This window comes from Hippoglossus stenolepis, chromosome 7 (genome assembly GCF_022539355.2).
Source record: "Hippoglossus stenolepis isolate QCI-W04-F060 chromosome 7, HSTE1.2, whole genome shotgun sequence".
Classification (NCBI taxonomy): Eukaryota; Metazoa; Chordata; class Actinopteri; order Pleuronectiformes; family Pleuronectidae; genus Hippoglossus; species Hippoglossus stenolepis.
The window spans coordinates 15,845,755-15,862,477 of NC_061489.1; the positions used below are offsets into that span (position 1 = coordinate 15,845,755).

The 16,723-nt window shown below is 42.4% G+C and overlaps 4 protein-coding genes and 2 pseudogenes across 25 annotated transcripts in view; all 6 read right to left on the reverse strand.

Annotated features, from left to right (window-relative positions):
- Positions 1 to 16,723, reverse strand: part of LOC118111996 (protocadherin gamma-A4) — a 268,356-nt gene that overhangs the window by 136,432 nt on the left and 115,201 nt on the right. The window lies entirely within an intron of this gene.
- Positions 5 to 2,718, reverse strand: LOC118112024 (protocadherin gamma-A10-like). Its single transcript, XM_047340561.1, has one exon. It carries the CDS (start codon positions 2,468 to 2,470, stop codon positions 5 to 7), a length of 2,466 nt encoding a protein of 821 aa, XP_047196517.1. The 5' UTR covers positions 2,471 to 2,718.
- On the reverse strand, positions 3,318 to 6,168 carry LOC118112047 (protocadherin beta-11-like). Its single transcript, XM_035161022.2, is given in 2 exon segments — positions 3,318 to 3,715; positions 3,718 to 6,168. Coding segments are annotated over 2 exon segments (2,439 nt in total). The 5' UTR covers positions 5,789 to 6,168; the 3' UTR covers positions 3,318 to 3,347.
- Positions 6,250 to 9,352, reverse strand: LOC118112008 (annotated as a pseudogene).
- LOC124852078 lies at positions 9,486 to 11,530 on the reverse strand (annotated as a pseudogene).
- LOC124852063 (protocadherin beta-16-like) lies at positions 13,036 to 16,672 on the reverse strand. Its single transcript, XM_047340539.1, has one exon. The coding sequence runs from the start codon at positions 15,745 to 15,747 to the stop codon at positions 13,258 to 13,260; it is 2,490 nt and encodes an 829-aa protein (XP_047196495.1). The 5' UTR covers positions 15,748 to 16,672; the 3' UTR covers positions 13,036 to 13,257.

The following is a 16,723-nucleotide window of genomic DNA, read 5'->3' on the forward strand; positions in this document are numbered from 1 at the left end:
TCAATCAATAAGTTACAGGCCTCACCTCCAGAGGAGAGTCTGGTTCATCCAGGATGCTCTTTTCACTCTGTATCCGCTGCATCGTCCCTGTAGAACTGGGGTCCATTATCAGCACGTTCTGACTACCAGCTCCGCTGAACTTACAGTCACTCTTTCTGGAGTCAGTCGTCCTGCACACCTCGTAATTGTACACGTGTTGGAGAGTCCCTGTCCCCAAAGTGTCTGAGTAACGTGGTGGATAATATGGAATCACAGGGAGATTGGAGTGATACAGGACGCGAGACTGTCTCCATCTGTAGATTTTCACTGAGATAATAACCACTACACACGTGATGAAGAGGAAGGAAACTACAGCCAGAGCCAACACTAAGTAAAAAGTCAGGTTGTCGTTGTACTCCTTGTCGTGCGTAAAGTCAGTGAACTCCGACAGCACTTCAGGGAAGCTGTCCGCCACCGCCACGTTAACAACGACTGTAGCTGAACGAGAGGGCTGCCCGTTGTCCTCCACTATAACACTCAGTCTTTGTTTCACTGCGTCTTTATCAGTGACTTGGCGGATAGTTCTTATTTCTCCATTCTGTGAGCCCACTTCAAACAGCGCCCTGTCTGTGGCTTTCTGCAGTTTATAGGAGAGCCAGGCATTCTGTCCAGAGTCCACATCAACAGCCACCACTTTAGTGACCAGATAGCCCACATCTGCTGAACGAGGCACCAGTTCAGCCACCAGAGAGCCACCAGTCTGGACTGGGTACAGAACCTGAGGGGGGTTGTCGTTCTGGTCCTGGATCAGTATTTTCACAGTCACGTTACTACTGAGTGGAGGTGAACCTCCATCCTGAGCTTTGACACTGAGCTGAAGTTCTTTAATTTGCTCATAATCAAACGAACGCACCGCATATAAAACGCCAGTTTCAGAGTTTATGGACAAACAGTTAGAAACTGGATTACCGCTGATTAGCGTGTCCTCCAGAAAATAAGAGATTCTAGCGTTTTGACTCCAGTCCAAGTCCTGCGCACTGACTGTGGTGATGGACATTCCAGGAGAATTATTCTCTGTGACGTAGGCAAAATACGACTTTTTCTCGAACAACGGAACGTTGTCGTTTACGTCAGAGATTCTAAGTTGTAATGTGACGGAGCTAGAAAGAGGAGGAGACCCCGAATCCGTGGCTGTTACTGTAATAACATATTCAGAAGTTGTCTCTCTGTCAAAATGCTGATCTGCTACTAAATTATAGTAGTTTGTTAATGAAGACTGGATTTTAAACGGTAGCGTTTTGTCTATAGTACATTTAATTTGGCCATTTTTCTCTGAGTCAGCGTCTTTGACATTGATTACAGCTATTGTTGAACCAAGTGGGGCATCTTCTGATACAGTATTAGAAAACGACATGATATTAATAACCGGGTCATTGTCGTTGACGTCAATGACATCAATTATAACTTTACTGGTCCCAGTCAAACCACCTCGATCCCTTGCCTCTAACCTGAGCTCAATTTTTTTTTCTTTTTCAAAGTCAATAATTCCACCAACTGATATGACCCCTGTGTTTTCATCAATACTAAATATATCAACAGCGAAGCCTTTTATTTTCGAAAAATTGAAAATAATTTCCCCATTAGAGCCGCTGTCAGCATCTGTAGCGTTAACAGTTGTAATGTAAGTCCCCTTTGCCGCATTTTCCACGACGACAGCCCTGTAAACTGACTGGTTAAATACAGGGGCATTGTCGTTTGCATCTAAAACTGATACATGTATATTCACCGTGCCAGACCTCTGCGGGTTTCCACCATCTACAGCGATTACTTTCAGAGGGAGACTGGGATGTTCCTCTCTGTCTAATGGCCTCTGAAGCACCAATTCAGCGTATTTACTGCCGTCTGGATTTGCATGCTGTTTCAGAATGAAATAATCATTCGGGGACAGAATGTAATTTTGTAATGCGTTTGATCCGACGTCAGGGTCAACTGCGCTTTCAACCGGAAATTTTGCTCCAGCTGTAGCAGATTCACTCATTTCGAACTGGATGTCTTTATTTGGAAAGAAAGGAGCATTGTCGTTTATGTCTAAAATTTCGACCGTGACACGATGGAGTTCGATGGGGTTTTCTAAGATCATTTCGAAATTGAAGCTACACGGCGTCACGTCTCCACAAAGCTGTTCACGATCTATTCTCTCATTCACGACCAGAATCCCTTTGTCTGTCTTCAGCTCAGTGTACTGGATGTTTTCTCCGCTGACGATGCGGGCACGGCCAGAACGGAGCCTTTTCAGATCCAGACCGAGGTCTTGTGCGACACTGCCAATAACGGAACCCGTTTTCATCTCCTCTGGGATAGAGTAACGAATCTGTCCAGCAACTCTGTTACCCATAGAAGTGAGCAGGAGAAGAAAGCCCACTTCCCATTGCAATATACAAAATAAACGCCATCTTACATTTCTAGGGTGCAGTTGGCTTCGGGTTGCCATATCACAAACAATAGATCCAGAAGAATGAAGTATCCTCACTTAAAGAAAATAAACACGAGCTTGTAATCCACCTTAAAAATGATTCAGCTTTCTTGAACAATGCGCTCCTGTTATATTCCAAATACCAATGTGTAGAAAGGCACCTCTTCACACCGTGTCCTCCCTCGACGGAAAAGATCTCCACTGTTATGCTACACTACGATGAAGGGAGGAGAAATGGGAGGCTGGCTGTGAACACATAAATTGTTTCACTGACGAACAGCGTCGCTTGGAGTCCAAAACCTGAACTCCTCGCACTGGGACCTGGAGGTTGAGTATGTTATTCCATGTGAATTGGTCCATATAAACTAAATGCTCAAATATATATGATTTCTTGATTTGTCATATGTTCAGAACTGTATCTGAACTCAATCAACCATGGCGCTAAATACAATGTTGTTTAAAAAAACTACACAACATTTAGAAAGCAGTAGATGAATAGAATGTATATAGACTTATAAAATGTCGCTGTCTGTGGTACTGAAACAAAAAAGAAAAAAGAGCGCAGATAGTTGGAGGAAGAGGAAGGATATGCAAGATCAGATTTGAGTGCTCAAATAAATTCAATGAACCTTATTGACCATAATGTACAAACCCTCATTAAAGAACAGTAAGCGTTCCATTCACTGCACAAAGAGAAAAACGTTATGTCTGATGTATTTTGACTAAATTCAGATTTTGCTTTTTGGCCCGTGTAGAGGTCAATTACTTCACCCAAGTGATATGTAGATTTAAATTTGAAACAGCGGACCCTTGACTAATTATAAAAAAACAAACAATGAGCAGGGATGAAAACTGTGGGATCTGGAGAGCCCAAAAACAAGTATTGATCATTTGCTTAAACTGAACTCACCTCCAGAGGAGAGTCTGGTTCATCCAGGATGCTCTTTTCACTCTGTATCCGCTGCATCGTCCCTGTAGAACTGGGGTCCATTATCAGCACGTTCTGACTACCAGCTCCGCCGAACTTACAGTCACTCTTTCTGGAGTCAGTCGTCCTGCACACCTCGTAATTGTACACGTGTTGGAGAGTCCCTGTCCCCAAAGTGTCTGAGTAACGTGGTGGATAATATGGAATCACAGGGAGGTTGGAGTGATACAGGACGCGAGACTGTCTCCACCTGTAGATTTTCACTGAGATAATAACCACTACACACGTGATGAAGAGGAAGGAAACTACAGCCAGAGCCAACACTAAGTAAAAGTCAGGTTGTCGTTGTACTCCTTGTCGTGTGTAAAGTCAGTGAACTCCGACAGCACTTCAGGGAAGCTGTCCGCCACCGCCACGTTAACAACGACTGTAGCTGAACGAGAGGGCTGCCCGTTGTCCTCCACTATCACAGTCAATCTTTGTTTCACTGCGTCTTTATCAGTGACTTGGCGGATAGTTCTTATTTCTCCATTCTGTGAGCCCACTTCAAACAGCGCCCTGTCTGTGGCTTTCTGCAGTTTATAGGAGAGCCAGGCATTCTGTCCAGAGTCCACATCAACAGCCACCACTTTAGTGACCAGATAGCCCACATCTGCTGAACGAGGCACCAGTTCAGCCACCAGAGAGCCACCAGTCTGGACTGGGTACAGAACCTGAGGGGGGTTGTCGTTCTGGTCCTGGATCAGTATTTTCACAGTCACGTTACTACTGAGTGGAGGAGAGCCTCCATCCTGAGCTTTGACGACAAAAGTCAGTTCTTTAATTTGCTCATAATCAAAGGAGCGGACCGCATGTATCACTCCGCTCTCTGCATTAACTGACACAGAATGAGAAACTGGAGATCCACCAATCTTAGTATCCTCCAGAATATAAGATATTCGGGCGTTTTGATTTTCATCTGGATCTTTGGCCACTACTGTCAGAACAGAAGTACCAGGTGAGTTGTTCTCTATGATAAACGCACTGTAAAGACTTTGTGAAAACACTGGGGCGTTATCGTTCACATCAGAGACCTTTAAATGAAAAGTTCTTTGTGTTGAGAGAGGAGGAATTCCTGCATCTGTCGCAACAACAGTGATGTTATATTCTGAAGCACTTTCACGATCTAACACAGTGTCTGTCACTAATGTATAATAATTTCTCAAATTAGATTTGATATTAAAAGGTGCGTTTTGTTCTATTCTACAACTGACTTGTCCGTTATCACCTGAATCGAGGTCTTTTACATTTATGATGCCAATAGTTGTTCCAGGAGGAGAGTCCTCTGACACAGGACTAGTGAATGACATCACGCTAATAGTCGGGGCGTTGTCATTCACATCACTTACTTCAATGATCACTTTACTTGAATCTGTTAAACCTCCCTGATCCTTTGCATCAATTCTGAGCTCAAATTTTTTATCCTTTTCAAAATCTATCGGACCTGAAACAGACAGCACACCAGATATTTGATCTATAGACAACAAATCAGCTATATTGCTCTTTACGTTTGAAATTGAATACGTGATGTAACCATTCGAGCCACTGTCTGCGTCTGTAGCGTTGACAGTAACGATATTCGTGCCTTTTGTTGCGTTTTCTATCACTGTGCCTTTATACACAGACTGATTGAAAACGGGTGCATTGTCATTGGCATCTAAAACTAAAATCTTTATATTTACGGTACCGGATCTCTGTGGATTTCCACCATCCACAGCTATAAGCTTCAAAGACAGATTCGGAGCCTCCTCTCTGTCTAACTGCTTCTGCAGCACCATCTCTGCATATTTGCTCCCGTCTGGATTCACATGCTGCTTTAAGACGAAATTGTCGTTTGAGGTTAAAACGTAATTTTGCAGGCCATTCTGGCCAACGTCAGCATCCTCTGCGTTGTCCAGCACAAAACGCGCACCGAGGTTAGCGGACTCGCTTATTTCTAACATAATATCTGACGTCTTGAAAACGGGAGGATGGTCATTCACATCCAACACTTCAATCGTTATGTGGTGAAGCTCCATAGGGTTTTCTAAAATAATTTCAAAGCTGAAACTACACGGTGTCACGTCTCCACAAAGCTGCTCTCGGTCTATTTTCTCCTTCACGACTAGAATCCCTTTGTCTGTCTTCAGCTCTGCGTACTGGTTGTTTTCTCCGGTCACGATACGGGCCCGACCAGAGCGGAGCCTTTTCACATCCAAACCGAGATCCTGTGCTACATTGCCGATAAGAGAGCCCTTCTTCATCTCCTCTGGGATCGAGTAGCGTATCTGACCAGCTACGATATTAAAGAAGTAAAGTAAAAAGATAACAATTACCGGATGAGGTGCGAAATACAAACGCCATTTGCAGAGTGGTCGTTGCATCGCCATGTCAAAGAGGAATATTTTCCGAGAAAAAAGAAACGAAATCCTTCAACCTGAATCCATCTACGTCCACTCTTCCATGTGAGCTTTGTTAAAATATCAGAAAAAGCTGCATAGAGTCCAAAAAGCGTTTCTTTTCCGAGATATATGTTTCCTTCTGCTGCCTCTGAGTCTACAGTGTGATCTTACAAGGGACGTAACTGAACTGCAACAGAGAGATTATGGGTCCAAATCATATTCTTGTTGAACAGCGTCACTTAGAGTCGGAAATGTGAACACCAAACAGTTTAGAAGCACAACGGAGATAAGCAGTATCCAAATGAAGTTAAATGATCAATATTTATTTATGTTTTATAATTCCGACTGCCTTAAAGAAAAACATAAAATAATGAATATGTAAGTGACAAAATATTGCATTTGGAAATTTTGAGAAAATTGCCAAATAAGCATGCTTTAACGATAGGCTTATAATGTTATTATTATTGTTGTGGTTGTTGTTGTATAGTCATAGTCCTAACACTAGAAGTAGTATATCAGACTGTATATTTTCTGTTTATAAATTATTAGAAACATTTAAAAATGTCTAAGTATTTACCATTTTGATTCAAATAGGACCTGTCCGTTCTGTGGTGCTGAAGAGAATCGTGATCATTTCATTTAGACGACAGCAAACTACTTGTTACACTTTAATTTCAGTTCTGAAAAAACAACAACTGCATAAAACTTCGCGTATTGCGACTCACCTCTAGAGGAGAGTCTGGTTCATCCAGGATGCTCTTTTCACTCTGTATCCGCTGCATCGTCCCTGTAGAACTGGGGTCCATTATCAGCACGTTCTGACTACCAGCTCCGCCGAACTTACAGTCACTCTTTCTGGAGTCAGTCGTCCTGCACACCTCGTAATTGTACACGTGCTGGAGAGTCCCTGTCCCCAAAGTGTCTGAGTAACGTGGTGGATAATATGGAATCACAGGGAGATTTGAGTGAAACAGGACGCGGGACTGTCTCCATCTGTAGATTTTCACTGAGATAATAACCACTACACACGTGATGAAGAGGAAGGAAACTACAGCCAGAGCCAACACTAAGTAAAAAGTCAGGTTGTCGTTGTACTCCTTGTCGTGCGTAAAGTCAGTGAACTCCGACAGCACTTCCGGGAAGCTGTCCGCCACCGCCACGTTAACAACGACTGTAGCTGAACGAGAGGGCTGCCCGTTGTCCTCCACTATCACAGTCAGTCTTTGTTTCACTGCGTCTTTATCAGTGACTTGGCGGATAGTTCTTATTTCTCCATTCTGTGAGCCCACTTCAAACAGCGCCCTGTCTGTGGCTTTCTGCAGTTTATAGGAGAGCCAGGCATTCTGTCCAGAGTCCACATCAACAGCCACCACTTTAGTGACCAGATAGCCCACATCTGCTGAACGAGGCACCAGTTCAGCCACCAGAGAGCCACCAGTCTGGACTGGGTACAGAACCTGAGGGGGGTTGTCGTTCTGGTCCTGGATCAGTATTTTCACAGTCACGTTACTACTGAGTGGAGGAGAGCCTCCATCCTGAGCTTTCACGACAAAAGTCAGCTCTTTAATTTGCTCATAATCAAACGACCTGACCGCATGTATCACTCCGCTTTCTGAATTAACAGAAACATAATTAGAAACTGGAGATCCACCAAATTTAGTATCCTCGAGAATATAAGATATTCGGGCGTTTTGATTTTCATCGGGATCTTTCGCAACGAGCGTCAGAACAGAAATACCAGGTGAGTTGTTCTCTATGATAAACGCACTGTAAAGACTTTGTGAAAACACTGGGGCGTTATCGTTCACATCAGAGACCTTTAAATGAAACGTTCTTTTTGTTGAGAGACGAGGAATCCCTGCATCTGTCGCAACAACAGTGATGTTATATTCTGAAGCACTTTCACGATCTAACACAGTGTCAGTCACTAATGTATAATAATTTCTCAAATTAGATTTGACCTGAAAAGGTGCGTTTTGTTCTATTCTACAACTGACTTGTCCGTTATCACTTGAATCAAGGTCTTTTACATTTATGATGCCAATAGTTGTTCCAGGAGGGGAGTCCTCTGACACAGGACTAGTGAATGACATCACGCTAATAGTGGGGGTGTTGTCATTCACATCACTTACTTCAATTATCACTGTACTGGCATCTGTCAAACCTCCTTGATCTTTTGCATCAATTCTGAGCTCGTATTTTTTGTCTTTCTCATAATCAATTACACCAGTTATTGAAATTACGCCAGTTTTTTCATCTACTGTGAACAACTTACCAAAACCACTGCTGAGGTCTGAAAAATGATACGATACGAGACTGTTTGACCCAAAATCTGCGTCACTAGCATTAACAGTTGTAACATACGTACCACTCGGTGCATTTTCCATTACTGTAGCTTTGTACACAGATTGATTAAAAACAGGCGCATTATCATTGATATCAAGAACAGTAATATCTATATTCACTGTGCCAGATCTTTGCGGAGTTCCTCCATCTACAGCTATTAGCTTTAGAGACAGACGAGGATTTGTCTCTCTGTCTAATGTCTTCTGAAGCACCATCTCCGCGTATTTCCTTCCATCGGCATTAGAACTTTGTTTTAAAATAAAATTGTCATTCTCGGACAAAAAGTATTCTCTGAGTCCATTAACACCCACGTCTGGGTCTTCTGCACTCATCAAGGAAAAGCGTGAGCCAACATTTGCCGATTCACTGATTTCAAACGGGATGCTATTTCTTTTAAACGTGGGCGAATGGTCATTTATGTCTGTTATTTCCACGGTAATCTGATGTAGCTCCATAGGGTTTTCTAATATTACCTCAAAGCTGAAACTACACGGTGTCACGTCTCCACAAAGCTGCTCCCGGTCTATTCTCTCATTCACGACCAGAATCCCTTTGTCTGCTTTCAGCTCGGTGTACTGGTTGTTTTCTCCAGTTATGATACGGGCCCGACCAGAGCGAAGCCTTTTCAGATCCAAACCAAGATCCTGGGCTACATTACCGATAAGAGAGCCCCTCTTCATCTCCTCTGGGATTGAATATCGGATATGACCACTGACAATATCGTTGAGACAAAAAAAGGAAGAACAGAAGCTGACAGCTCCGTCCGCAGCCAAAGCGCCATTTTACGCACCGGGCGTAGCGTTGCAATCTTAATGCCATGGCAAGAAAAACACGACAATATTATCCACAATGATCCAAGCACGATGCTTATTGCAAGAAATAAGCAAGAAAAAATCTTCTGAAGAAGGAATATGTTGTCCTTACAGTTTACTGTATTTGTGGATGTATCCGTTAATGCGAGTCCTCCTCTCGAATGTCAGCCCACATAATGCTCACTATCTCCGTTTCTCTGACGACCCACTGTATGGAGCAAGGGAGGGGACTGTGTGGCAATGTTTTAAAGATTATATTGGATTGACCAACAGCGTCTCTTACAGTTCAAAACCAGTAACAACATGCAGCAGATAAATATTTCAGGGAAATTTTATTGAATGTGGTTGGACTTATATTTCAACACGTTAAATTACGAAATATAAGCCTGACCATTACTGGAAAGCAACATTAATCAAGTTCCCACTAAAATATAAACCACCGCAATAGTTCAGGAAGTGTTGGGAAAGAAAAGACAATGTGGTGATTGAAGCAGTGAGGGAGTCTTTTGATTCCCAGAAATATGATTTTAATGAAATAGTAAAAAAAAATAGAAACCATCACGATTTAATGCACGTTAAGCTTTCCAGGAGATACACTACACTACATACACTGTACTGGAACATGTATAATTAGTCAAGAACCCAGCAAGTTATCGCTCCAAGTAAACAGCCACATTTAATTCAAAGCAATGTGTGTGTGAAATTTTATATCAGATCAAAATTATGTTAAAGTAACGGCTGGTGTTATCTTAAATTCTGAATATCAGCACAGCTGCAACCCTATTAAACGATGCAAAGAAATATGCTGTCCATGGTGCTGAAATGAGGACATGGCCCGTGACTTTTGACAAATTTAAGTAAAAGCAAAAAGGACAAAACGAGTAAAGAGACAAGACTACATTGACGAAAAATAGTCATTATTATGAAAGAACCCAACAACCTTTCACTGTGTGTTAAAAAACACAAAAGTAATGTGTCTGTGAAATTGTATAACATCACAAAATTTAAATAGAGACAGGGATGCCATTAATCTGAAGTTCTGAATGTCAGCACAGTAGCAGCATCCCTATCAAAAATGCTGTCCATGGTGCTGAAAATTAGGACATGGCGCGCGACTGATCGCTAATGCACGTATATCAACATAGGAAATTATGGGTAAAGAAACTAGGCTACATTAACTCACCTCTAAAGGAGAGTCTGGTTCATCCAGGATGCTCTTTTCACTCTGTATCCGCTGCATCGTCCCTGTAGAACTGGGGTCCATTATCAGCACATTCTGACTACCAGCTCTGCCGAACTTACAGTCACTCTTTCTGGAGTCAGTCGTCCTGCACACCTCGTAATTGTACACGTGTTGGAGAGTCCCTGTCCCCAAAGTGTCTGAGTAACGTGGTGGATAATATGGAATAACAGGGAGATTGGAGTGATACAGGACGCGAGACTGTCTCCATCTGTAGATTTTCACTGAGATGATAACCACTACACACGTGATGAAGAGGAAGGAAACTACAGCCAGAGCCAACACTAAGTAAAAGTCAGGTTGTCGTTGTACTCCTTGTCGTGCGTAAAGTCAGTGAACTCCGACAGCACTTCCGGGAAGCTGTCCGCCACCGCCACGGTAACAACGACTGTAGCTGAACGAGAGGGCTGTCCGTTGTCCTCCACTATAACACTCAGTCTTTGTTTCACTGCGTCTTTATCAGTGACTTGGCGGATAGTTCTTATTTCTCCATTCTGTGAGCCCACTTCAAACAGCGCCCTGTCTGTGGCTTTCTGCAGTTTATAGGAGAGCCAGGCGTTCTGTCCAGAGTCCACATCAACAGCCACCACTTTGGTGACCAGATAGCCCACATCTGCTGAACGAGGCACCAGTTCGGCCACCAGAGAGCCACCAGTCTGGACTGGGTACAGAACCTGAGGGGGGTTGTCGTTCTGGTCCTGGATCAATATTTTCACAGTCACGTTGCTACTGAGTGGAGGAGAGCCTCCATCCTGAGCTTTGACGACAAAAGTCAGCTCTTTAATTTGCTCATAATCAAATGACCTGACCGCATGTATCACTCCGCTTTCTGCATTAACTGACACAGAATGAGAAACTGGAGATCCACCAATCTTAGTATCCTCCAGAATATAAGATATTCGGGCATTTTGCTTTTCATCTGGATCTTTGGCCATTACCGTCAGAACGGAAATACCAGGTGAGTTGTTCTCTATGATAAACGCACTGTAAAGACTTTGTGAAAACACTGGGGCGTTATCGTTCACATCAGAGACCTTTAAATGAAAAGTTCTTTGTGTTGCGAGAGGAGGAATTCCTGCATCTGTCGCAACAACAGTGATGTTATATTCTGAAGCACTTTCACGATCGAGCACAGTGTCTGTCACTAATGTATAATAATTTCTCAAGTTAGATTTGATCTTAAAAGGTGCGTTTTGTTCTATTCTACAACTGACTTGTCCGTTATCACCTGAATCGAGGTCTTTTACATTTATGATGCCAATAGTTGTTCCAGGAGGGGAGTCCTCTGACACAGGACTAGTGAATGACATCACGCTAATACTAGGGCGTTGTCATTCACATCACTTACTTCAATGATCACTTTACTTGAATCTGTTAAACCTCCTGATCCTTTGCATCAATTCTGAGCTCAAATTTTTATCCTTTTCAAAATCTATCGGACCTGAAACAGACAGCACACCAGATATTTGATCTATAGACAACAAATCAGCTATATTGCTCTTTACGTTTGAAATTGAATACGTGATGTAACCATTCGAGCCACTGTCTGCGTCTGTAGCGTTGACAGTAACGATATTCGTGCCTTTTATTACGTTTTCTATCACTGTGCCTTTATACACAGACTGATTGAAAACGGGTGCATTGTCATTCACATCTAAAACTAATATGTTTATATTTACAGTGCCAGATCGCTGTGGATTTCCTCCATCCACAGCTATAAGCTTCAAAGACAGATTCGGAGCCTCCTCTCTGTCTAACTGCTTCTGCAGCACCATCTCTGCATATTTGCTCCCGTCTGGATTCACATGCTGCTTTAAGACGAAATTGTCGTTTGAGGTTAAAACGTAATTTTGCAGGCCATTCTCGCCAACGTCAGCATCCTCTGCGTTGTCCAGCACAAAACGCGCACCGAGGTTAGCGGACTCGCTTATTTCTAACATAATATCTGACGTCTTGAAAACGGGAGGATGGTCATTCACATCCAACACTTCAATCGTTATGTGGTGAAGCTCCATAGGGTTTTCTAAAATAATTTCAAAGCTGAAACTACACGGTGTCACGTCTCCACAAAGCTGCTCTCGGTCTATTTTCTCCTTCACGACTAGAATCCCTTTGTCTGTCTTCAGCTCTGCGTACTGGTTGTTTTCTCCGGTCACGATACGGGCCCGACCAGAGCGGAGCCTTTTCACATCCAAACCGAGATCCTGTGCTACATTGCCGATAAGAGAGCCCTTCTTCATCTCCTCTGGGATCGAGTAGCGTATCTGACCAGCTACGATATTAAAGAAGTAAAGTAAAAAGATAACAATTACCGGATGAGGTCCGAAATACAAACGCCATTTGCAGAGTGGTCGTTGCATCGCCATGTCAAAGAGGAATATTTTCCGAGAAAAAAAGAAACGAAATCCTTCAACCTGAATCCATCTACGTCCACACTTCCATGTGAGCTTTGTTAAAATATCAGAAAAAGCTGCATAGAGTCCAAAAAGCGTTTCTTTTCCGAGATATATGTTTCCTTGTGCTGCCTCTGAGTCTACAGTGTGATCTTACAAGGGACGTAACTGAACTGCAACAGAGACATTATGGGTCCAAATCATATTCTTGTTGAACAGCGTCACTTAGAGTCGGAAATGTGAACACCAAACAGCTTAGAAGCACAACAGACATAAGCAGTATCCAAATGAAGTTAAATTATCAATATTTATTTATGTTTTATAATTCCGACTGCCTCAAAGAAAAACATAAAATAATGAATATGTAAATGACAAAATATTGCATTTGGAATTTTTGAGAAAATTGCCAAATAAGCATGCTTTAACGATAGGCTTATAATGTTGTTATTATTATTGTTGTGGTTGTTGTTGTTGTATAGTCATAGTCCTAACAGTAGAAGTAATATATCAGACCGTATATTTTCTGATTATAAATTAGTCGAACAATTTAAAAATGTCTAACTATTTACCATTTTGATTCAAATAGGACCTGTCCGTTCTGTGGTGCTGAAGAGAATCGTGATCATTTCATTTAGACGACAGCAAACTACTTGTTGCACTTTAATTTCAGTTCTGAAAAAACAACAACTGCATAAAACTTCGCGTATTGCGACTCACCTCAAGAGGAGAGTCTGGTTCATCCAGGATGCTCTTTTCACTCTGTATCCGCTGCATCGTCCCTGTAGAACTGGGGTCCATTATCAGCACGTTCTGACTACCAGCTCCGCCGAACTTACAGTCACTCTTTCTGGAGTCAGTCGTCCTGCACACCTCGTAATTGTACACGTGCTGGAGAGTCCCTGTCCCCAAAGTGTCTGAGTAACGTGGTGGATAATATGGAATCACAGGGAGATTGGAGTGAAACAGGACGCGAGACTGTCTCCACCTGTAGATTTTCACTGAGATAATAACCACTACACACGTGATGAAGAGGAAGGAAACTACAGCCAGAGCCAACACTAAGTAAAAAGTCAGGTTGTCGTTGTACTCCTTGTCGTGCGTAAAGTCAGTGAACTCCGACAGCACTTCCGGGAAGCTGTCCGCCACCGCCACGTTAACAACGACTGTAGCTGAACGAGAGGGCTGCCCGTTGTCCTCCACTATAACACTCAGTCTTTGTTTCACTGCGTCTTTATCAGTGACTTGGCGGATAGTTCTTATTTCTCCATTCTGTGAGCCCACTTCAAACAGCGCCCTGTCTGTGGCTTTCTGCAGTTTATAGGAGAGCCAGGCATTCTGTCCAGAGTCCACATCAACAGCCACCACTTTAGTGACCAGATAGCCCACATCTGCTGAACGAGGCACCAGTTCAGCCACCAGAGAGCCACCAGTCTGGACTGGGTACAGAACCTGAGGGGGGTTGTCGTTCTGGTCCTGGATCAGTATTTTCACAGTCACGTTACTACTGAGTGGAGGAGAGCCTCCATCCTGAGCTTTCACGACAAAAGTCAGCTCTTTAATTTGCTCATAATCAAACGACCTGACCGCATGTATCACTCCGCTTTCTGAATTAACAGAAACATAATTAGAAACTGGAGATCCACCAATTTTAGTATCCTCGAGAATATAAGATATTCGGGCATTTTGATTTTCATCTGGATCTTTCGCAACGAGCGTCAGAACAGAAATACCAGGTGAGTTGTTCTCTATGATAAACGCACTGTAAAGACTTTGTGAAAACACTGGGGCGTTATCGTTCACATCAGAGACCTTTAAATGAAACGTTCTTTTTGTTGAGAGACGAGGAATCCCTGCATCTGTCGCAACAACAGTGATGTTATATTCTGAAGCACTTTCACGATCTAACACAGTGTCAGTCACTAATGTATAATAATTTCTCAAATTAGATTTGACCTGAAAAGGTGCGTTTTGTTCTATTCTACAACTGACTTGTCCGTTATCACTTGAATCAAGGTCTTTTACATTTATGATGCCAATAGTTGTTCCAGGAGGGGAGTCCTCTGACACAGGACTAGTGAATGACATCACGCTAATAGTGGGGGTGTTGTCATTCACATCACTTACTTCAATAATCACTTTACTTGAATCCGTTAAACCTCCCTGATCTCTCCCTTCAATTCTGAGCTCGTATTTTTTGTCTTTCTCATAATCAATTACACCAGTTATTGAAATTACGCCAGTTTTTTCATCTATTTTGAACAAATTAGCAAAACCACTGCTGAGGTCTGAAAAATGATACGTTACGAGACTGTTTGACCCAAAATCTGCGTCACTAGCATTAACAGTTGTAACATACGTACCAGTCGGTGCATTTTCCATTACTGTAGCTTTGTACACAGATTGATTAAAAACAGGTGCATTATCATTTGCATCTAGAACAGTAACATCTATATTCACTGTGCCAGATCTTTGCGGAGTTCCTCCATCAACAGCTATTAGCTTTAGAGACAGACGAGGATTTGTCTCTCTGTCTAATGTCTTCTGAAGCACCATCTCCGCGTATTTCTTTCCATCTGCATTCGAACTTTGTTTTAACATAAAATTGTCATTCTCGGACAAAAAGTATTCTCTGAGTCCATTAACACCCACGTCTGGGTCTTCTGCACTCGTCAGAGGAAAGCGAGAGCCAACATTTGCCGATTCACTGATTTCAAACGGGATGCTATTTCTTTTAAACGTGGGCGAATGATCATTTATGTCTGTTATTTCCACGGTAATCTGATGTAGCTCCATAGGGTTTTCTAGAATTACCTCAAAGCTGAAACTACACGGTGTCACGTCTCCACAAAGCTGCTCCCGGTCTATTCTCTCATTCACGACAAGAATCCCTTTGTCTGCTTTCAGCTCGGTGTACTGGTTGTTTTCTCCAGTTATGATACGGGCCCGACCAGAGCGAAGCCTTTTCAGATCCAAACCAAGATCCTGTGCTACATTACCGATAAGAGAGCCCCTCTTCATCTCCTCTGGGATTGAATATCGGATATGACCACTGACAATATCGTTGAGACAAAAAAAGAAGAACAGAAGCTGACAGCTCCGTCCGCAGCCAAAGCGCCATTTTACGCACCGGGCGTAGCGTTGCAATCCAAATGCCATGGCAAGAAAAAAACGAAAATATTATCCACAATGATCCAAGCACGATGCTTCTTGCAAGAAATAAGCAAGAAACAATCCTCTGAACAAGGAATATGTTGTCCTTACAGTTTACTGTATTTGTGGATGTATCGTTAATGCGAGTCCTCCTCTCGAATGTCAGCCCACATAATGCTCACTATCTCCGTTTCTCTGACGACCCACTGTATGGAGCAAGGGAGGGGACTGTGTGGCAATGTTTTAAAGATTATATTGGATTGACCAACAGCGTCTCTTACAGTTCAAAACCAGTAACAACATGCAGCAGATAAATATTTCAGGGAAATTTTATTGAATGTGGTTGGACTTATATTTCAACACGTTAAATTACGAAATATAAGCCTGACCATTACTGGAAAGCAACATTAATCAAGTTCCCACTAAAATATAAACCACCGCAATAGTTCAGGAAGTGTTGGGAAAGAAAAGACAATGTGGTGATTGCAGCAGTGAGGGGAGTCTTTTTGATTCCCAGAAATATGATTTTAATGAAATAGTAAAAAAAAATAGAAACCATCACGATTTAATGCACGTTAAGCTTTCCAGGAGATACACTACACTACATACACTGTACTGGAACATGTATAATTAGTCAAGAACCCAGCAAGTTATCGCTCCAAGTAAACAGCCACATTTAATTCAAAGCAATGTGTGTGTGAAATTTTATATCAGATCAAAATTATGTTAAAGTAACGGCTGGTGTTATCTTAAATTCTGAATATCAGCACAGCTGCAACCCTATTAAACGATGCAAAGAAATATGCTGTCCATGGTGCTGAAATGAGGACATGGCCCGTGACTTTTGACAAATTTAAGTAAAAGCAAAAAGGACAAAACGAGTAAAGAGACAAGACTACATTGACGAAAAATAGTCATTATTATGAAAGAACCCAACAACCTTTCACTGTGAGTTAAAAAACATAAAGTAATGTGTCTGTGA